Source organism: Saimiri boliviensis, chromosome 13 (genome assembly GCF_048565385.1).
Source record: "Saimiri boliviensis isolate mSaiBol1 chromosome 13, mSaiBol1.pri, whole genome shotgun sequence".
In the NCBI taxonomy this organism is placed as follows: Eukaryota; Metazoa; Chordata; class Mammalia; order Primates; family Cebidae; genus Saimiri; species Saimiri boliviensis.
In genome coordinates, this window is record NC_133461.1 from 1,037,806 (window position 1) to 1,061,085 (window position 23,280).

Genomic DNA, 23,280 nt, shown 5'->3' on the forward strand with positions numbered 1-23,280 from the left:
GGTTTTCCCAAGCTCTTACTCACTTTATTCAAAGTTGCTTTTTTTTTTCTCCTGAGACACAGTCTTGCTCTGTCGCCCATGCTGGAGTGCAGTGGCACGATCTCGGCTTGTTGCAGCTTCTACATCCTGGGTTCAAGTGATTCTGCTGCCTCGGCCTCCAGAGTAGTTGGGACTGCAGGCACGTACCACCACACCCAGCTAGTTTTTTGTGTTTTCAATAGAGATGGGTTTCACTGTGTTAGCCAAGATGATCTCAAACTACTGACCTCAGGTGATTCATCCACCTCGGCCTCCCAAAGTGCTGGGATTACAGGTGTGAGCCACCGCACCCTGCCTAAAGTGATTTTTAGGACCACAGGACATGCTCCTGATGCCTTGGGACGAACGGGGCTAACATGCAGGTGAAGGACACAGAGTCCGAGGCAGGTGCCCCAGGGGTTTTGGTAGCTGTGAGCCCCACAGCTCAGCTGTCCCGAGGCTTTAGAATCTGCCAGAGCCTGGTCCTCCTTTGCAATCCGCATGCGCTCAAGTTCACACTGACAAACTCACAGCAGGTACAAGGACCTGACACACCTTGTGACTTGTCCTTGTAGAGCACGCAGGAGACGAGGGCGCTAACTGGCGCTACAGCTGCGCGGCCTGCGGGGGGTGAAGGTGCGCCGTGGGGGCTGGGGCCTCCGGGGAAGCAAGGACAATGGGGACATCTGGCAGTGGTCTAGCCAAGGGGACATCACATGTGCACGCCAGAGGGCAGAGAGTTCCTGAAGACTGGAGAGAGGGAAGGCACAGAGCCAAGCGCCGGCTCTGTGCATGGCAGCGCTCCTCAGACGACTCGGGACGACGGGGTGCCTCTCAGTGATTCTCACTTGGGAAGCAGGGACTTAAGAGACCTCACATGTTTAACAAAAACCTAACACATGCGCAGGCCAACGTTTCCCGGTATTTTGCTACACGTGTGAGGAATGGATTCAGGGAGCTTGCGGGTGACATGGTGTTTAGCATGCGGATTGAAAAGAGCTCTGCAGAGAGAAGGGACTCCGTGTCTGTTCTCTGCGGGCCGGGAGGAAGCTCGGCGGCTGTGTGACGGTGAGGAGCAGTGCCCGGCGCCGGCCCCGGCCACTCAGGTCTGAGCCTGGTCGCCCACATGCACGTTCCTGAGCTCTCTGGGGACAAGGTGATGATGAAGGTGTGTTCAACGCTGAGAGCATCAATGCCAGTGGCTGTAACTGTCACAGTATTTTCTGGGACTCACTGTCGGGTGGAACCTGGTTAAGATGGGAACGAGCTTTGCAGATGTTAGGGAGATCAGTGGCAGAGGGGAGGCCGCTTTTAGTCTGCTGCCAACACAAGCAGTCACGCTGCTTTCATTTCTAGGCATCACCACAAAGGAGGAAGAAATGACAAATTCCCACCAATTCTCTCTTCACAGGAAGTTCCTGTTCTGCAGACACGGTTGGCAAAATCAGCTCAGCTTTCAACGCACATCGCCTGCCTGCTGCACTTGTGGTGTCCCTTTCTAAGATAATGGTGCTGTTAGCTTTACTTTTTTGTTTTGAGACTGAGTCTGGCTCTGTTTCCCAGGCTGGTATGCAATGGCACGATCTCAGCTCACTGCAACCTCCATCTCTCAGGTTCAAGAGATTCTCGTGCCTCAGACTCCCGAGTACCTAGGATTACAGGTGCCCACCACCATGCCTGGCTAATTTTTTGTATTTTTAGTAGAGACAGGATTTCACCATGTTGGCCAGGCTGGTCTTGAACTCCTGACCTCAGGTGATCCTCCCATGCCCACCTCAGCCTCCCAAAGTGTCCGGCCCTGGTGTTGTTATCTTTGAAAATAAGATTCCATTCCTGCCAGGGAGAGACTGACAGCATCTGGTTCAAAGCACGCCACACTATGTCACATTCAAGTCTAAGGAAATGTCCCCACACTTCCTGTGTGCCATTTGCTGCTGCCTGGCCACATCCCATAGCGGGACGAAGCCGAGCCCCAGCCGGGAGAGGGGCCGCCTGCAGAGAGCTGGGAGGGCCTGGCTGTGGCCACTCTGCCCCTCCTCCTTACGCCATGGGATCCTTTAAAAATCTCAGACCCAGCACAATTCCTGACACGTACTATGGCTTCCACTTGAAAACAAATTCTAATGAGAAAATCCCAGGAGGAACAAGTATACAGATGCTATCTCGAAGTTTACCCAAGTAAAACACTTTTTACGTTAGCAGTTTTCATTCTAAATGATGACTGCATCAGGAATCACTCAAATGCAATCTTCTACATGTGGTCTTCTTTTCAAAATAAAAGTCCTCCCCCGGATGAGCTGGCAGGTGCTGAGTGCCACTTACCCCACCATGAGGAAGCCCTGGTACAAAGGGACAGATGCGAAGTAGAAGACCGAGGAAAACACAGCCTGGAGAGAGAGCCACAGACACAGACAGCCGTCAGGCCCAGCAGCAGCCGGCACCAGGCCTCTAACTCCCAAGCGCAGCCCAGGTACTCCCGCAGCACCTGGCGATGCCCCCTCGCAGCGTCCCGGCCCCTGCCCCCGTGGCATGTGCAGAAGCTTGGTACCTGCATGGTGGAGATGACGAGGCCCCTGTGCATGACGAACTGGCCGAGGGCCGCCGACCTCTTGTAGCTGTTGCGCCCGTGCACCACGAGCAGCCTGCCGACGTGCCGGAACTGCGTGACGGAGAAGTCGGCCGCCAGCGAGGCCTGCCTCCCCTCCTGGAAGAAGCACGCAGGGCCTGTCCGACACTGTGGACGCTGGAGATCAGACTCCAGAAGCTGAGTTCTAGAACTCAGCCTGAATTTTACCAAGACTGAAGTTCTGTCTGCAGGACTTTAAAAGCTTCGGCTACGTCGACGGGACAGGTCCGCCGGTCTCAGGTACAGGGGCAGGGAGGCCCCCAGCAGCAGCCCAGGCTCTCTCAGACACTTCAGGAGAGCTCGGCTCCAACAGCCCGAGGGTGTCACAGGAGTCAGCAGGGCCCGGGCCAGCACTATCAGAGGACATCCAGGGCCAGCGCTGTGGGAGGATGCCCCTGTGATCTCAGCCCGGGCCAGCCCTGTTGAAGGACGCCCCTGTGATCTAAGTCCCTGTGATCTGAGCCTCTGTGAACTCAGCACGGGCCAGCCCTGTCAGAAGACGCCCCTGTGACCATGGGCTTCTTCAAGACAATTCTCTGCTTTTTCATATTAAAAAAAAACTATCTCCTCTTTCACAACACCGCCATAAGGCATTACAAATGAAGTAGCCAAGGAAAAGCCACGCTGGCTTGAGCTGGGTTAATTTTCCAGGTCTTTCTGGGTATGTTTGTATTAATATTTAAGTGACTGTGGAGAAAGGAGTAACATAAATAAGGCTAGCACAGAAGGCAAACCTTAAACTATACCTCAGTCAGACACAGGCAACTACCCAGAGAACAGCGTGTGTGAAACGGGAGGGCAGCCATGAAAAGGCTCGCTGGGTGCACCAAATCCTCAGAAATCACCACTAAATTACTTATTCATGTAATGAAACATCACCTGCTCCCCCAAACCCTACTGAAATTTTAAAAATTTAAACAAAACAAGCAAACAAAAAAAACATAGTTCAATGTATAAGAAATTGTTAAAAATTATGTAAAATAAAATAATAAATCATGGTAGGATGGCCATGAGCGTTTGACAGGGTCTCACTCTGTCACCCAGGCTAGAGTACAGTGGCACAATCACAGCTCACTGCAGCCTTAAACTCCTGGGCTCAAGTGATCCTCCTGCCTCAGCCTCTGGAGTAGCTGGGATAAAGGCACAAAAAAAAAAAAAAAGAAAGAAAAGGCTCTTTGGGGGGTTTGCTAACAACTGAGCTGAGCCCTGGGGCAGGTGACTACGCGTGACACCTTCCTAGCAGCCACTCTGCCAACAGCAAGGATGCCGAGGGCTGGGCTCTAATGCACGTGGCAGGATCCTCTTTATGAGATGTGGGGTCAAAGCGGGGATTCTGACCAATTCCTCCTTCACCCAAATGTGTTGACCAAGTGCACCTTCACCGAGCATGTGTCGAGTGTGTGCTGACTGATTGTGCACTGAGCATGTGCTGACGTGTGCTGACTGAGTAGGTGCTGACCGAGTGTGTGCTGAGCATGTGCTGATGTGTGCTGACTGAGCAGGTGCTGACCGAGTGTGTGCTGAGCAGGTGCTGACTGAGTGTGCGCTGAGCACGTGCTGACGTGTGCTGACCGAGTGTGCGCTGAGCATATGCTGATGTGCGGTGACCGAGTAGGTGCTGACCGAGTGTGTGCTGAGCACGTGCTGACGTGTGCTGACCGAGTGTGCGCTGAGCATATGCTGATGTGCGGTGACCGAGTAGGTGCTGACCGAGTGTGTGCTGAGCACGTGCTGACGTGTGCTGACCGAGTGTGTGCTGAGCATGTGCTGATGTGTGCTGACTGAGCAGGTGCTGACCGAGTGTGTGCTGAGCACGTGCTGACGTGTTCTGAGCACGTGCTGACATGTGCTGACCGAGTGTGCGCTGATCATGTGCTGATGTGTGCTGACTGAGCAGGTGCTGACCGAGTGTGTGCTGAGCATGTGCTGACGTGTGCTGACCAAGTAGGTGCTGACCGAGTGTGCGCTGAGCAAGTGCTGACGTGTGCTGACTGAGCAGGTGCTGACCGAGTGTGTGCTGAGCATGTGCTGACGTGTGCTGACCGAGTGTGTGCTGAGCATGTGCTGATGTGTGCTGACCAAGTAGGTGCTGACCGAGTGTGTGCTGAGCAAACGCTGACGTGTGCTAACCGAGTAGGTGCTGACCGAGTGTGTGCTGAGCACACGCTGACGTGTGCTGACTGAGTAGGTGCTGACCGAGTGTGCGCTGAGCAAGTGCTGACGTGTGCTGACCGAGTGTGTGCTGAGCACACGCTGACGTGTGCTGACCGAGTAGGTGCTGAGTGTACAATGACCCAGCATGTGCTGAGTTGTGTTGATGTGCACTGATATGTTGACAGACGAAAGGGCAAACCTACCTTTCCCTCAATCCCAATCCCACAGTCCGCTGCCTGAATCATGCTGACATCATTTCCTCCATCACCTGCGAAACAAGAAAAGTTGCGAGATAAAATAAAACCCCATCCATCATCACGTTTTTCATTTTTACCATCAGAGGCTATTTCAGAAACTTCCATTAATGGAGATGGACTCAATCTAGTTTCAGGGGTGGAAGGAAGTGTGCCCATCAGTGTCAGGCCACGGGCTTCTCTGGAGGCCTCCCGTGAGCGGGCGGCGCTCACCGATGGCGCAGGTGCGTCTCCCCGTGTGCTGCTGCAGCAGCGTCACGATGCAGGCCTTCTGGGTGGGCGAGCAGCGGCAGCACACCACGGCGGGGCACTGGCAGGCCAGCTCCATAAACTCGTGCTCGTAGTACTTTAGACAAACCTGGAAAACAGAGCACGGGTGACTCCGCCTTACTGTCAACAGCACTGTCCCAAATTTGTGTCATGCAGAAAGTGCAAAACCAACAGATGTCACAGCTCCCAATCTTTCAGTATTCTGTGAATCATTTCATGAGACTCACAGGGCAGGGGAACATCTGAAAATCATGGGAGGAAATTCTATATAACATGGAACCAGCCTTCTCCTGCCCAGGGACACGCTTCCTCTTGAAGTACCAGAGACAATGCTCCGTGCCTTGAGCCCCGACACGGCCTTCTGGTCTTAAGCCTGCAGTAGATGAGACAGAGCAATACAGCCCTGGCTACGTCTTTACTGCGGGAGGCGTCTGATCCCCTCCCCTGGAATCCAGGCTGCCTTAGTGACTTTCTTGAACAACGTCATGTGACCCACCAGTGACGTTCTGAGACAGCTTCTGCCACATTTCTTGGAGTGCTTGCTCTGTGGATGCCACAGAGGTCTGGGGTGATTAAGTCCAGAAGCCTGTGCAAAAGCTGTGCGGGCAGAGGCTCCCATCAGCCCTGGCGCCACAGTTTCCTCAGCTGGGGCCACACGTGAAACGCGGCATGAAGCTGCTTTGGACTTTCCTGCTCCGGCGGACATGACGTGGAGCGCACAAAGAGCCAGAAGCCAGGTGCCAGCCAGGCTCCAGTGGCTCTCCCGGGCCTCCTGCAGAACGTTCCAGGCTCTCCCGGGCCTCCTGCAGAACGTTCCTGGCTCTCCCGGGCCTCCTGCAGAACCTTCCAGGCTCTCCCGGGCCTCCTGCAGAACGTTCCTGGCTCTCCCGGGCCTCCTGCAGAACCTTCCAGGCTCTCCCGGGCCTCCTGCAGAACGTTCCAGGCTCTCCCGGGCCTCCTGCAGAACGTTCCTGGCTCTGCCGGGCCTCCTGCAGAACCTTCCAGGCTCTCCCAGGCCTCCTGCAGAACCTTCCAGGCTCTCCCGGGCCTCCTGCAGAACGTTCCAGGCTCTCCCAGGCCTCCTGCAGAACGTTCCAGGCTCTCCCGGGCCTCCTGCAGAACCTTCCAGGCTCTCCCAGGCCTCCTGCAGAACCTTCCAGGCTCTCCCGGGCCTCCTGCAGAACGTTCCAGGCTCTCCCTATCTAAAGGAGGAGTAACCATCACCGGGACCCAGCCCTGACACCTCCCCAGGCTGCAGCTGCTTTCCAGAGTGGCAGGCACCACTGTTGCGAAACGGAAAAAGTGCCTCAAAATTGCACAAACGGGCAAAAGCACTTCCTCAAGAAACCCTGGGCGCATGGGAATGGAAAGACAGACATACTCGCAAAGGAATCAGCCCTGCCTCAGACAGACAAGACAGACATTTGGTCAGGGACCAGCCTTGCTTCAGAGACACAGACAGACAGACAGACAGACATGTACCCACTCAGGATACCAGCCTTGCCTTAGAGACACAGACAGACAGACAGACAGACATGTAACCACTCAGGATACCAGCCTTGCCTTAGAGACACAGACAGACAGACAAGACACTCCGTCAGGGACCAGCCTTACCTCAGAGACACAGATAAGACAGACAGACAGGGACCAGCCTTGCTTCAGAGACACAGACAGACAGACAGACACTCGGCCAGGGACCAGCCTTGCCTCGGAGACACAGACAGAAAGACATGTACTCAGAGTCCAGCCTTACCTCTAGAGAGTCCCCAGATATAACCAAGGCACAATCATGCTTCCTTCTAAATGCATTCAGCTCCAAATGTGCCTCTCCCCGACTGGTTACCTCCATTAAGGGAGAAAAAAGAATCCCCAATTAAAATGTTATCTAAATTAGAGGCACAGAGAACAGGGCATGATTTGCAGAGTCACAGTAGAATGTTTTGGGCTTACTATCTAAAAGCAAAGGAGCTTCGGTATTTGGACCTAGAAGAAGGTCCTCTCCAGTCCCTCTGGCGGTGCTGGGGGTGTCTACCCTCTCAGCAACTGCAGCAGGACACTCACAGTGAAGAATGCAGAAGAATCACCGCTCTGAGGAGACATTACGTCAAGGGTGCCTATGAGTTAATAATTACCTTCCGGATAGTTTGGGAGGGTAATTAATTGGCTTTTATAAACACACTCCCTTAACAGACAATGATAACGATGAAGAATTTTCTTGTAATTTCCATGAGGTGATTACTTAGCAGAGTGACAGGCAGGGGTGCGCCGGTGTGGGGGCAGTGCTGCTGAGTCACTGAGTCGCAGCTCCACGAACACAGCTCTGTAGAAGGAGGCACCCACCCGTCAGAGCACCAGAGCCCAGGGAATGAGCTGCTCATCGCCACACGCCAGGCAAGAGCCAGGATGGTCTGAAACCAAGGTGTTATGTAGACACACTGCTTTCCATAACAGGTCAAATAATGCAAAATGCTTAATTGCCCTGTCTCTGCCGTGGGTTTCAACTCATTCCATTGGTTTTTATTCAGTGTCTGAGGGATTTTTTTTAAAAACCTAAAGGAGTAAAATTAAGTCATAATCTCGAAATATTCATTTTAGAACAAAAAACATTTCGAAAAGCCAACGTAACTGTTTTTTCACATTCTTTCTGCAGAGATTTTATGGAGCATGAAAGAAATGATATATTAATAGTCCTAATAATAAGACTGAAATAAAAGCTTCATGTGGTTCAAATTAACAATCTCAGACTCATCTTTAAATAGGTAGGTTTTATTGTGAAAAATTTAATTTGTGGTGCTATAACACTGAAAAGTCAACAAAAATTGATCTGAAGTTTTATCAGAAGCATTAATAATTTAATTGCAAATAGTAGTCTTCAGGGCCTAATTTGCGATTCAGATGCTTCAAAACACACTGCATTTACATGTAAATTGTATTCAAATAACTCCTTCTGTAGGTACAAGTGCTTCATTTAGAGCAGACACAGACACAGAATGTCTGTTCACCCACTATCAATCAAGACCCAAGAAATTTTTATTTTTTGTTTGAATTAAATTTAGTCATAACTAATACATACAGTAAACACATAAACCTAGATCATTTCTATTAATTTTCTTTGAACAAATTAAGGCAGCACTTGCTCTGAAAATGGCAGCGATTAAGAACATATTCCTATTTTGTATTTATGGCTTGTTTCACAACAGCAGCTCTGGACAACATGTAATATGTATAAAAGGTAGAATAATGTAATTTTTCATCAATGTACATTTTTACAAATTGAAAATGATTGCAGTATGTCTCTTTTAAAACAGCAAAAAATAATATAACAGTGTAACCGAGAGACACCTTTGAACTTAGGGCTTGTTCACACTGTCAAAAAGCAGCTTTTGATCACAATTGATGTATGTGTCTAAAAACGTCTATTTTTAAAATGCTTTCATAAATTAAGAAAACAATTACAATATTTCTTTTAAAAAGATATTTAGTGATTAATAACTACATAGCTATCTTGACAAAAACAACAGGCCTTATTTGTGAGACAAACGTTCACAAATTCAAAGTGATTAAGATACATACCCGTCTGAAGATGTGAGTATCCTGTGTCCGAGGCACCAGGCGTGAGCTTTGGGCGACGCAGGTGGCTGTCTCCAGCTTGTCGCCTGTTAGCATCCATACCTAGGAAGCAACTGCAGCTGGTGAGCCTCAACAAGACAAGGACACGCTTGTCCCCGGCATCTCACAGCAGCCTTATCCCCGCAGCCAAGAGGCGGAAGCAACCCCGGTGTCCATCAACAGACAAACGAAGAAGAAAAATGTGCTCCAGACATACGATGGAGTATTACTCAGCCTTAAAGAGGGTGGAAATTCTGACACAGGCTGCAGTGTGGATCAACCTTGAGGACACTGCTGAGTGAAAGAAGCCAGTCACGGAAGGACACCAACTGTGTGATTCCATTTACATGCGGTCCCTAGAGCCATCCAATCCATGGAGAAGCCAGTAGATGTGGGTGCCAGGGTCTGGGGGAAGGGGGTGGGGAGATGGACAGCGTTTTGTGTAGGAAGATGGATCAGCTCTGGAGGTGGATGGTGGTGATGGCTGCAGAAGAGGAGGCAATGCAGACTGAAACAAGGTCACGTTCCGTACTTTCAACCACAACCAAACGGTCTCTGGGCTTGCTTAGCTGAAACGAGTGAGATCACAGTGATGTGCAGACACAGCAGCTGAGACGCCTTGGCACGTAAGTAACACCCGGCCCGGCATGCCGTGAGCCTCAAAGGCGCTGTCCACACAGCACTCCGCACCAAGCACACAGGTCTGCCCAGGCAGCACACCACCAGGGTCTGCCAGGCTAGGAGGCTCATGAAGACCTTTACTGTAGTTTGCTAGTTTTTCAGTGGGAAGCAGAGGTTCAATGGGTAAATGGCCCATAGTCAAGCCAAAAGTTGTTTATGTCAAATAAAATGTGTCAAATAGTAGTCACTTTATATTTAAAAACTGCATACCCACGCCCATCTTATATATCCCTAGATAATAGAGAGTGTAAAATCTCAGGATATTTAATACATAACAGGACGTTTGATACACATAACAGCAAAGAACTTCTAGTCATATTCTCATTAGCTGAATTTCTCATTTCTTATGTGTCATATTGAAATACGCATCTTTGGAAACAAAACAGAAAAACTTCTACCTTGTACCAATTATCTGCTTAAGCACATTCTACCTGGGGCTCTTCTCAAGGTCTAAGATTTGTGCTTTTGACTTATTTTACAGACTTATATTCGTTTACTGGACCGAAGATCACGACACTATGGCGACAGGGCGGAAGAACCGGCCCTGCAGCAGCCTCAGTGCGACTCAGGAGACACAGTGAGGTCCAGCTGAAAACCACCTCAGGGTTCTTGGCTTCAGGTAAAGAAGAAGGAGCAGAACTTGAGAAAGTCATGTAACTTAGCAAATAATTGATGTAAATATCCAAATTTTACTACACGGGATATGGACTACTAGTAATCTAGCACATGTAAAGTGAGAAGCAGACTGAGGGAAGTTGACTACTACGTTACAGTGACGTGCATGGCTCATCTGCTCGCTCATTCACATGTCCAGTACAGACGGGTCTTGCCATGAACTCCGGGGCTCCAGTGAGCCCCCGCCTCAGCCTCCTGAGTTCCTGGGATCCCAGGTACACGGCACAACACCGGCTCATCTGCTCTTGTTAATCATACTTCTTCATTCAACGTTTTGGCTGTACAAAACAATGAAGTCTAGTAATCTAAACTTGCTGAGTCAGAATTTCCTCTTGTAATTTTGAATTCCTATATGAACAATTACTCTGAAACCAGGTATCGCCTCATGACATACTTCCTACTGCGATCTCAAATGTGTATCGAATCTTTCGAGTCTCAGCCCTGCAGACTTCCAGAGAGCAAGGAAGACGGATGCCGATCTTCTGTCTACAGCACAGCATCTTCACCGAGACTTGGGGGATGGCTTTTTGATCTCACTTCTGACACTGTCCTTCAGTTCTGTCCCTCTAGCCTGACTACACAGCTTTTCTCTTAAGCACCAGTTATATGTTTTCCATTCTGAGCCCCAGGCCCTTGAAGTAGTGCTAAAATTATCCTAACCAATCCGCAATTGACTGGATAGCTTCAGTGAGAACATGTGAGAAAAGCTCCTGAAAAATGAAACTTACACCACAAGTGCTAATTTCCCCTATACAGGAAAAGGACACATCAGTAAATGAAAGAACCAGAGAGTGGGTCAGTGGGCAGGGAGTGTACGCCTCGCCACACAGCGCCCGGGGGAACCACCAAGAAGCAAGGTCAGGAAGCCTCACCTCTCCCATCCAAGAAAACCACTCACATTTCGCAGACACCATATTTAAACTGCCAAGGACCACACAGCTGGATGAGATGGGGCACTGCCTGCTGGGAGCACGGGGAAGGGGGGCACTGCCTTCTGGGAGCACGGGGAAGGCGGGCACTGCCTGCTGGGAGCACGGGGAGGGCGGGCACTGCCTGCTGGGAGCACGGGGAAGGCGGGCACTGCCTGCTGGGAGCACGGGGAGGGCGGGCACTGCCTGCTGCGAGCACGGGGAGGGCGGGCACTGCCTGCTGGGAGCACGGGGAGGGCGGGCACTGCCTGCTGGGAGCACGGGGAAGGCGGGCACTGCCTTCTGGGAGCACGGGGAGGGCGGGCACTGCCTGCTGGGAGCACGGGGAGGGCGGGCACTGCCTGCTGGGAGCACGGGGAGGGCGGGCACTGCCTGCTGGGAGCACGGGGAAGGGGGGCACTGCCTTCTGGGAGCACGGGGAAGGTGGGCACTGCCTGCTGGGAGCACGGGCAAGGCGGGCACTGCCTGCTGGGAGCACGGGGAAGGCGGGCACTGCCTTCTGGGAGCACGGGGAAGGCGGGCACTGCCTGCTGGGAGCATGGTGGGGGTGGAGGCATGAGCCACACAGCCGAGGTGGAGAGGGCACCCTCCAGCTACAGAGAAGGTGCTGAGAACACAGAGCCAGAGGGAGGACAAGCAGCTTCACACCTGCCCTGCACATCCAGGAGTCTCTGGGACGGGCTCTTGCTGCTGAGCCCACAGGCTGAGCAGCAGTAAGAAGCAGCTTCCACTGGGCGTCCCTTCGTCCCTTTGTGCTGAGTTTGTGTCAATGTGGATGCATTACTCCTTCAAAAGCATCAAGAAAATGAATGGATGTAGTGCATGTCTGAATATTCTGTATTCTCAACTCTAATATGCCCTGAAGCAAGAGTTGATTCCAAATGTGGCACAATTTATCTGAGAATGAAGGCAAAGCCCACATGAGGCCTGAATTCTCACACAGTCTCACCTCATGGAACATGTGCTGCCACACTGGACGTACCAGAGCAGGAAGAGCTCACAGGGGAGGCACACAGGCTCTGGCAGGAGGGGGCCAGGCTCCACAGGGAACGCAGAGGCCCAGGCTTGCCAGATGCAGGGTTCTGCCAGGTGCTACGGGCACTGGCCCCATGCATCCTGTGAGGGGTACGTAACTGTCCCTGGGAAATGGCATGTGGCAGCTTTGACATTGTGAGGGCCAGGGCCAAGGCTCCTCTTTAGAAAGGCTGGGGTGTCTGGAGAGGAAAGAGGTGTAGAGAGGAAGGTCTGAAGTGGGGCGGCCTGGGGATTTGCGTTTGCTCCAGCTGCAGATGTCCCTGAGGAGGGAGGGGAACGCGTGGACAGCTTTACTTACACAGCTCAGAGTTTCACAGATCAGCGTGCCCAAGGAAAAGCACCATTTGCTTCAGCAAAAGCAGCGCGGACCGCCAGAGGTGAGCCCACGGTACCTTGATCCCGGCATTGCGCAGCATCTCCAGCGTGGGCCGCACGTCCGCCTGCAGCTGGTCCTCCACGCCCGTGAGGCACAGCAGCTCCATCTCCCTCTCCAGGCTCTCGATGACCGCGGCCACCTTGAGGGTTCTGTCGTGCATGCTCAGCTTGGCTTGAGTGTATCGGCTCTGGGAACAGAGGGAGAGACGCCTGTGTGCACACGTGTGTACACGCTCCATGGGGGTACACACAGCTGCATGGGCTCTGGGGACAGAGGCGGAGACACTTGTGTGCACATGCTGTGTGTGTACTCAGCTCGGCTGCACTGTTGATATTTAGGAGTTATCAAGCCCAATTCCAAGGAAACTGGGGCTTGTTTGCTTCTGGGACCCTCCTTGCCCAGCAGACTGAAGCGGTGGAAGCAGAGATGCACAGGGCCACCCCGTGCTCCTGCTGAGCGAAGCTGCCTTCACTCCTAGACTACAGCAATTCCAGCTCGAATTTCATACAAAGACAGGAAGAACTAATTTCAGTGGGAGGATGGAGCGGCTGGCTGGGGGTCAGCTCACCTCAAAGTCCTGGTACTGCTCTTCCGTCAGCGACTTCTTTGCAACCACGAGGGTCCGCAGTCCTTCGCGTGCCATGTTTCCGCACTGGAGAAGGAGAGGCCGAGTCACGGGCGGGTCCCACAGAGTCTCTGCAGCCATGTGTGGGGCCGGGGCAGCACCACTCTGACTGCTGGTGACCTGCTTTCATGCCCTGCACCCTACCTTCATCACCAAGGCCAGAGATGATGACTCAGCAGAGGGACGCCTTTACAACATATCCTTTTAATCTCAGAGAACCGCCTTTACAGACAATGTATCCTTTTAACCTTACCACCTGTCTGTTATCTCTAATCCCACCCACCCCTTCACTGGAGAGGTGAAGATGCTGGATGGAGGTGGGGCACACCCTGCTGGGGTGCTCTCCTGGTGCCCAGCAGAGCTTCTTTCTACCACAACACAGGCTTTTCAAAAAAACATATCCTGAATCCTTAGAACACCACCACTCCAGAGTGTGGACACCAGACTGCATGTAGCAAGCACACATAGGGGGTGCATGTGGCAGTGCTGGGGATGGGGTGTGGGGAGTTCCTGGTGCCAGGGAGGGCACTGGGGTTGCATGTAGCAGTGCTGGGGATGGGGGGAGGGGAGCGCCTGGTGCCAAGAAGGGCATGGGGGGTGTATGCCACGGTGCTGGAGATGGGGTAAGGGAACACCTGGTGCCAGGGAGGGCACAGGAATGCACGAGGCAGTGCTAGGACGGGGCGAGGGGAGGCTCTGGTGCCAGGGAGGGCATGGAGGGGGTTGACACAGCAGTGCTGGGGATGGGGTATGGGGAGTGTCTGGTGCCAGGGAGGGCATGGGGGGTATAGCGGTGGTGCTGGTGACGGGGCAAGGGGAGTGCCTCGTGCTGCCCAGGAAAAGTGCTGAGAAACGATCCAGGCACATCTGCACCCTCGGAAACGTGTCAAGTGTGCACACATACATGTCATGGCCCCCCAGTCACACGCAGAGACCCTGTCACCGCCCATCATCTCTCCAGGGGAACAGGAGCCCTCCACACAGGAGGCCCCATGCTAATGAAGCCACGGTACTGTATCTGCTCATCAAGGGCAATCTGGAGATGAATAAACATGATTGAATTCTTGAATATTTTTTGCAATTTCCTTTTAATTCCTCCAGTTTATTGGATTTGATACAGATTTGGAAGCTGCAGGGACGGCAGGAGAGGCGACCATGGGTCTGGCGCCCCTCTTCATGCACCCACCAGCTGTGTCTCTTCCTCTCCTGTTTAGGAGTCAGAACAGTGACCTCTATAGGGTCATGTGTTACAGGAGACAAAGGAGGTGACAGTCACTGTGAATTACACAGTCAAGGCTGTCATCCCATTATACCTCCTGTCATTCCCAGTTTTAGCTACAGATGACTCTTCAACAACATGGATTTGAGCTGCGTGGGTCCACTTTTACACAGATGTTTTTCAGGAAAGCTCAAGCAGAGTGAAACTGCCATTCCTGCCTCCCCTTCCACCTCCTCCACCTGCTCTGCCTCTGCCCTCCTGAGAGAGCCAGACCCACCCTCCTCCTCCTCAGCCTCCTCCACGTGAAGAAGGTCTTCACGATGACCCACTCCCACTTACTCAAGAGCAGACACATTTTCTCATCCTCATGATTTTCTTAACAACACTGTCTTTTCTCTAGCTTACTTTATTGTAAGGATGCAGTATATAATCCACATAACACACATAATGCGTTCATCCACCTATCCATGTTATTGGTACAGCTTCGGTCAACGGGAGGCTATGTAGTTAAGTGCTGGGGAGTCAAGAGTGACAGGCTGATTTTCAACGGCGCTGGGGGCCTGAGCCCTGACCCTCGAGTTGTTCACGGTTCACCTGTACTTGTTTCCTTTACAATACAACGTCCAGCGCCTAACTCAAGTTTGTGTTTAGAGGGAAGGAAGCCAATCACCTCACACCTCCAGCCATCGAGAGCATTGCTATTTCAGGTCTGTTCACAGACTTACATGGTCTTACATCTCAGGCTTTCAGAAACTGGTCCTTTCTGTTATGTGATCATTGAAAAGTTTTTGTTTTTGTTTTTGTTTTAAACACTTGGAGAACACAAGTTGACAGCCAAGAATTCAGTTCTGGAGGAGCCTGATGGAAGCAGAATGACACACTTTGAACTCAGGCTCAAAGAACCCGCTGTTTCATTTCTTTTTAAAGACAATGAAAGCCTTTCAACACTGTAGTAGTATCACAACAAAGACATTGGTGAAGGGGCAAAGCATTTAACCAAGAAAAGAAAATATAATGTGAGAAAATAAAGGTACAAAGAATTTTTAATAAAGTTATCTTTGTGAAAAACATTCTGATATTATCTGTCTGTTGTAAGACATTTATTGATCTGACCTCATAAAGCTAAATAAATTAAACAAGTATTTTATAATTAATTGCACGTCATTATGACCAAAAGTAATTTTTATGGCATTTTACTAGGTCTTCAGGGAGTTTAATTTATTCATGTCCCTGATGAAATAAAAGTGCCCTGAAGGAGATATTGATTCATATTGCCAATACCGCTGCGAACACCAGGGCGTGGGGCACAGACAGACCATTCTTGCTGTCCAGGGAAGGAGGAGAGACTGGATTCCAACAGCCACATGCACACAGGAGAAAGGGCCACGTTCACAGTGACAAAGGTCTCTGACGTACTTGGAAATCCAACTACTCATTAATACATCAACTCAGCGATAAACTAATCTCATGAGGCTAGCTACAAATGTTTATTTAAGGAGAATTTAATGAAATATGGGATTGCTTACATTTGCATCTGAGGTTCTGTTTTTAAGTGAATCTTATGCACACATTAGCATTAGGTTAAAATTCTAACGAAAATCTCCTTGCAAATATTTATGTTACAAAAGAAATACATTAAAATATAACTTTGATTACACATAAGTATTATTTCAGAATACTGAATGACTGATAATGCTTTCTATTTCTATTATACACAAAATATTCTCTGTAAGGACCTACTTGTATAAAGTGACATGCACTCACACACAAAACAAAAATGATAATTATTTATACAGAAAGTAAACTACTTACAATTAAATAGGACTCCTACTTTTTGTGCTATATGAAACTGAGAACTGTAAGCATTTAAAATAATTTAGTAGAAAATGATACTGTGTTTGACAACCTACGTGGTTTCCATCAGTGTCTGGTCTGACGTTTTGACAGCTCAATTTATTTCAATGATACCAGTGTCTACCAGCTGGGGGAAGGCTATCATTTTTCTGTCATCTGTTCAGTAAATTTCATAAAAGCGCCGTGAGCGACGCTGAGAATCACTCCCTTACCTCCTCTTCCAGCCAGTCATTGTACTGCACGACAGCGGACATGACCACATCAGCGCCCTTCAGGTAAAACGTGATTTCTGCCGTGGCTTCGTCCTATCGCGGAACAGAGATAAACACAGGCACACTGAGATAACTGCCACGCGGGGAAAAGCCGCTCCTAGTGCGCGTGCTCCGCGTGGCGAGCTCCTCACTCATCTTCCACGCGGAGCACTGGGCCCTCTCTCTGGTGCTGGTGTGACCAGGACTGAGAACCAACCGTGTGTCTTGAGACGCTGAAGTGTTTGAATGTGTTAACGAATATATGATTTGGGTTGCGTTCTCTTAAACTTTTATAGTTTGATGGAAGCTTCATTGTTTAATCAACTTTCAAGATAAGATTTTGGTGTTTGCTAAAAAAAATTAAAGTCTATTTTAGCAACTTTATGGTCATAAATCAATGTTTAAATGTAAAACTCTCTGGCATGTTATTTTTGTTGAAATCAAAACAGCTTTAGTTGATTTCAAAAATTAACCAAGCCCACCCACATGACTGATCCTGCCTTCGTTGTCTCAGGAGAGTGACTTTCACACTAGAGACACACTAGCTTTGCAGACAGTTTGTTAGCTTACATTTCGTTAAAAAAAACCTGTAACAGCATAAAGCACTTGAGTAAATATTTAACTTTCTTTCGGGAAAATCTGTGTCTAAACGGCCTGAAAACAAGATGTCTGAAGCCCTGGTGTGGAAGCCCTGGTGTAGCACCCTCGTCACAGGCCTGGGGGCAGGCAAGCTGCAGCCTCACCCTGACGATGATGCCCATCCGCTTGCTCTCGGACGTGAAGGGGAACAGCTGCAGGATGCAGAAGCTGAGGACCTGGCCGCCGGGGGTCTTCAGCTGCATGGAGGTGAGGTCCCTGCTGACCAGTGTGAGGCCCACACTCTCCGTCCACTGCACCAGAGCGACCTACAAGAGAGCAGCAACACGTGACATCCCACTGCCTCAGGAAAGCCGCATGGAGGCCACGGCACATGGGTGGTTAGAAAGCTGGCCAACATGAGAGAACTGTGGAAATACTTTGCTGTTCAGAACTTTTTGTTTTTGCAGCTAAGTATACACTTTTGAATGACATTTTCTAGAGGAATACTGAGCAATACGACAAAAATCCCTTGCTATTATTCTTTAAAATGAAGACCATTATGGATCATAAAGACTTTCTTTACAATTTGTGTTAATTGTTGCCTAGAGCCAGATGGTTTTAAAATCGAGAATGCAGCTCGCCCCATCATCTCCAGTGGGTCGGGGAGCAAGTTATACGACGTTTCAAGGTTCCTCCCTCCCTGGTTCCATGGACGCCATGAAAGGGCAAACAGTCTGAATCCCTTGTTTATTTATTTATATATTTATTTATTATTTTTAATTTTATTTTTTTATTGCATTTTAGGTTTTGGGGTACAGGTGAAGAACATGCAAGATTGTTGCATAGGTACACACGTGGCAGTGTGATTTGCTGCCTTCCTCCCCATCACCTATATCTGGCATTTCTCCCCATGCTATCTCTCCCCAACTCCCCACCCCCCGCTGTCCCTCCCGTATTTCCCCCCGACAGACCCCAGTGTGTGATGCTCCCCTCCCTGTGTCCATGTGTTCTCATTGTTCAACACCTGCCTACGAGTGAGAACATGCAGTGTTTGATTTCTGAATCTCTTGTTTATACTATTTTTTTTCTAAAATAAGAGATAAACTGGTAATTAATTAATGTACCTATGTGTAATATTTGCAAATTTAAAGGAGACAAAATAGGCAAGGGAAAGCAGACCTGGGCTAAGTCCAAGCGTGAAAGCTATGGCCAGGTCTTCCTTCTGCTGGAGCACGCTCCTCTCCTGTCAAGTGGAAAAAGTACTTCCAAATGGTTTTGAGGCCAAAATAATATGAGTGATTCCCTGGCATATGGCAGGTATTCAAAAATAGAATGTGTTCTTATTGATAATTATTTATTGATTTATTAAAAGCAAACAATCGCAAGTAGAAGAGCAATTTTTAACATTAATAATTTGTAAACAGTACTATGACAGCAAGTGTTTTCTGATGAAAGTCTGCCTTTAAAAGCAACCTCCCATCAGACATTAATTAGATAAACATGACACACCAATCCTACTATGCAGCTAAAGGTGCACCAACCCTGAGAACACGCTCTCCTAACATCCTACCGCGCTGCAGGGATGAGACGCCTCACCCGCAGGATGGCCCAGTCACATGGCCGCTTCAGTCAGGGGCCCCGTCTGCTCTGCAGGCCAGCCGCCACCCACAGTGCTCAAGTCCCTCACGGCCTGGGCAAGGCCTCCTCTGAAGTCCCACCTCCTTCTCGGCCCCCTCTCCCGAAGAGCGGGTCCTCACCTTCAGTTTTAGCCACCACCTCACTCTCAGCCAAACCATTTTAAACTCTTGGGTTCTGAGAATGGAAGTCGCTTCAGGAACCTTTTAAATACTGCCTAGTGTTTAGGATACGGTTAAGTCCATCGTGGGCCCCGAACATTCCTGTGAGGATAGGTTCCCACGCTTGGCGAGCTCTGGCTCTGCGGCTAGCTGCTCAGGTTGGGATCAGACCCTGGGCAAATGGCCGCGGCCCTGCGACCCCAGGGTCGTCATCTACAGAACAGCCGTGCCCGAGGCCGCGCTCAGAGCTGCAGCGAGGATTCGGGAAATGGGGTGTGAGGGCATGCAGTGGACGGTCAGTACAGTAAGGCCCCAGGAGGACGCCAGCGCTCCGTCCTCATCCCTTCTCACAGAAGCCCTCCAGACACGTGCTCATGGGCAGACCAGGAACCACTTTTAAAGTCAGATTTTCTAAGCAATTCCCCAGACGTGCGACCACAGAATACCTCCAGAGTGACTTTCCAGAGTCTCAAGGTGAAAACTGCTTCCTTTCTTTTCATGCTTTAAACTGGACGTAGCAGGGCACCGCCGGGGCGGGTTGTGCAGAGAGAACGGAAAACGACCCACCACCATGCCTCTTCCGGGCTTCGGAAAAGCTGTGTACACGTGGCAGGTGGGGAGTGCCGCGGTGAAGCCAAGGATCATGATGGTGTCAGCAGTGCCGCGCGGAGGTGGTAGCACCTGGCCTTCCTTTTCAAGGCTGCTCAGGTGCCACTGCCACTGACCCGCCCCTGGGCATGCTTTTGAGAGACCCGTAGTGCAAAAGCCCCAGCTTCTTCCCTATCACGTGAAATGACCTCAGGTGACTTCCACAAACATATTTAGGTTCTAATTAAGGAACTAAACAAAAAACAGGCCCACTGGTCTAGGGTAATGAAGACACACACATATTTATACAGTTCTAAATGATGTGTACAATGTATCAGCGTTTACCTTTTATACATTTCTGAGACTTCAGAAAGTTTACAAAGTTAAGTGAGCTTATGATGTGTGGACTAAAACAATTCTGGAAAAGCAGGATTGAGAGGGAGATTGTAACTACGATTCTACACTTGCGGTCATTTCAGTTACTAAACCCGACATGCACTTCTACAGAAAAGGAGTCAAACAGCTCTTCTCAACTGGAGTTTTTCATCTGCATCCCAGAGAGCAGACGTGATCTGAAGTGCCGTTTTCTATTTCCAAGGACGGCACACAACTCTTCCTGCTCTACACGGAGAGGAGGTAATACCTCACACCAACGACCCGAGCCCTCAGGCAACTGGGGTCCCTCCTCCCTGGAACCAGAGAGAGGCTCAGAGGCTGCGGCTCCCTTTTCGGGCAGGAAGCAGGTCTGCCCACACCATGGCCTTCATTTTCCCTGAGCGGCTCTCCAGCCCCGCTGATTCACGCCACAGCCCCGGTTGCTGGACATGCTTCACACCTGCCTTCGGAAGGAGGGGTGACTACGGACAGTGTTCATCACATAGAAATGCAAATTTCACTTAAACACATAAGACCATACAGTTAGCTACTTATAAATTCAGGGACAGCAGAATATTACATATTAGATTAGCAACTAACAAGATGTAATTGTATAGAATTATTCTATAAGCAACACTATGAAGGAAGACACTTCATTTCCATATTTAAGAGAAAAATGGCATCTACTTTTATTAATTCACCTGCATGTAAGGGCCTGAGCAGCTGGCTGGGTGCCTGCCCAGGACCTGCCGGCCCTCCAGGTAGTGGGACGTGGGGCGGGTCCGGTCTCAGCCCCAGGACCTGCCGGTCCTCCAGGTAGGTGGGATGTGGGGCGGGGTCTGGCCTCAGCCCGCAGTGCTAGCTGAAGAATTACACCCCAAGAACGAGTCTGCCCTCAACCCTTTTCTGCTTGACATCTGTATCTTTGGGTGGACTGATAAATTAAGACACCCTTATACGGGTAACACCTGCTGGTATCTAAAACCACTAATCAAATGGGAAAATATGTCTGATAGGCCAGAATACTCCAGGACATTTTGGTCTGGGCAAAGACTTCTTGAGTAAGACCTCAAAACCACAGGTAACCAAAGAAAAAATGGACAAACAAGATCACATTGAGCTAAGACGCTACCACACAGCAAAGAAAACAGTCAACAAAGCGAAGAGACAACCCACGGAATGGCAGAAAATATTTGCAAACTACGCCTCTGGCAAGAGATTAATAAGCAGAATCTATAAGGTTATTACATATTCTCAAACGACTTAATAGGAAAAAGCTGAATAATTTGATTAAAAAATTGGCAAAAGATCTGAATAGACACTTCTCAAAAGAAGACACAAAATTGGCCAACAGGTATTTGAAAACATGCACAACATCCTTAAACATCAGAGAAACGCAAATAAAAACTACAGTGAGATACCGCCTCAGCCCAGTTAAAACGGCTTCTAGCCAAGACAGCAATCACAAACGCCGGCCAGGAGGGGGGTGGAGCACTGCGGTGGGAAGGTAAATTAGTGCAGCCACAGGGGAGCAGCATGGAGGTCACCCCCAAATCTAAAAACAGGGCCACCATGTAATCCAGTCCCACTGCTGGGAACATACCCACAAGAAAAGAAGTCAGCACTCAGATCTCTGCAGCAGGCGTTCCCAAACTTTTTATACAGGGGGCCAGTTCACTGTCCCTCAGACCGTTGGAGGGCCGCCACATACTGTGCTCATCTCACTGACCACCAATGAAAGAGGTGCCCCTTCCTGAAGTGCGGCGGGGGGCGGATAAATGGCCTCAGGGGGCCGCATGCGGCCCGCGGGCCGTAGTTTGGAGACGCCTGCTCTGCAGCCTCAGGGTGACTGCAGCTGTTCACAGTGACCAAGTTCTGGAATCAGCACAGACGAAGAAAATGTGGTGTATACACAACGGACTATTACTCAGCCATCACAAAAGAATGAGACCCTGTCATCTACAACAATGTGAATGGACAGGAGCACCTGAGCTAAGTGAAATCAGCTGGGCACAGAAAGACAAACGTCGTGTCTTCTCACTCACATATGGCGTTGTGTCTTCAGACTCTTAAGTGGGAGTGGAAAAAAAAGGTGGAACTTCTAAAGATAGAAGTATAATGATGGTTACCAGAGCCTGGGAAGGCTATCAGTGTTTGGGGTAATACAGGGCATTGGTGAATGGGTACAAAGATACAGTCGGATAGAAGGAATAAGATCCAGTGTTCAGCAGCACAACAGGGTGACCTTAATTGACAATAACTTGTATGTTTTAAAATAAGAATGGAAATGCAATATTACTAACACAAAGCAATGATTAATGCTTGAGGTGATCTCAATTACCATGATTTGATCATTTGTACCCCATTAGTATGTACTACTATGTATCCATAATAAAGTTTAAAAACTTAAAAAAGACAAAACATAAAGCAAGACTAAATCAAAGGCCCTGAGTCTCTAGCGTATTTCAGGCCGGTCCGACCCCATCTGAAGTACTGTATTTAATTTTGCTGCATGTTGAGAACATTCTGCTCTGGGAGGCATCTAGAATTCTGCCTTATATACTTGAAGCTTCCCACTACCAAACATGATTGATGTTTCTTCCTTTTACTGAAAATAAATGAAATTAGCATGTTTTGACTTTGGTCTGTTTTGATTAAGTATCTTATTAAGAAGATAAATTACACAAATAGTAGGAAATTTGATACTTAATGTGTGCCAAATACTGAGAAACTGCTGTCTGGAAATTCTTTGCTTGCAGTTTTTGTGCTTTGTTGGAAAACAGTAAACGATGCACTCACTGAGGGTGCACTGGGGGCCCGGACTGAACCAGCTGGCCCCATGGCCCCCGCCTGGGGTGGGATTCAGAGTTGGAGCCCTCTCCGATACATGCGAACTGCCTGACTGTGCCACGAGCATGCTCTCAGGAGAACATCAGAATGGTTCTGTGCCCCACATGTGGGGTGCTGTGCCATGCGGCAATGGTGGCAGATGTCAACACTCACTGTGGGGATTCTGACGCTGGGCTGGAGGCTGGGCGGCGCTGCCATTCTAAGGACACTACAACTCTGGAACTCCATGCCTGTGTTAAATGTCGGACAGCACGTCACCCATGGGGCTGGAATTAGAACTCTCCCTCTCCGACTTTCCTGCGTGCCAGTAGTTACACTGAGTCTAAAATCGTGCTACGGACGATAGAGGACTGTAATTTAGAGCATCAGCGATAAGCTCCCCATTACAGTACCAAAGAAGGCAGCCGGGGTCGGCAGGGACGACTCCAGTGTGAAGTGAGAGTGAAACCCCACCACCGCATCTTCCAGTAAAACTTCTCTGCAAGCTGCAAATGATGCAATGCTCCCAAGGCTAAT

At 49.8% G+C, this 23,280-nt stretch overlaps 1 protein-coding gene across 5 annotated transcripts in view; it reads right to left on the minus strand.

Annotated features, from left to right (window-relative positions):
• ATP9B (ATPase phospholipid transporting 9B (putative)) overlaps positions 1-23,280 on the minus strand; it is a 277,165-nt gene that overhangs the window by 25,587 nt on the left and 228,298 nt on the right. For all 5 annotated transcript variants that reach the window (XM_074383227.1, XM_074383229.1, XM_074383230.1 and 2 more), the window contains 10 exons: positions 17,320-17,481; positions 16,538-16,630; positions 13,196-13,279; positions 12,644-12,814; positions 8,896-8,994; positions 7,076-7,165; positions 5,266-5,410; positions 5,002-5,066; positions 2,567-2,722; positions 2,341-2,405 (listed from right to left, as the gene is read on the minus strand). In XM_074383227.1, coding sequence (XP_074239328.1) covers positions 2,341-2,405; positions 2,567-2,722; positions 5,002-5,066; positions 5,266-5,410; positions 7,076-7,165; positions 8,896-8,994; positions 12,644-12,814; positions 13,196-13,279; positions 16,538-16,630; positions 17,320-17,481 — 1,130 coding nt within the window. The remainder of the gene's footprint in view (positions 1-2,340; positions 2,406-2,566; positions 2,723-5,001; positions 5,067-5,265; positions 5,411-7,075; positions 7,166-8,895; positions 8,995-12,643; positions 12,815-13,195; positions 13,280-16,537; positions 16,631-17,319; positions 17,482-23,280) is intronic.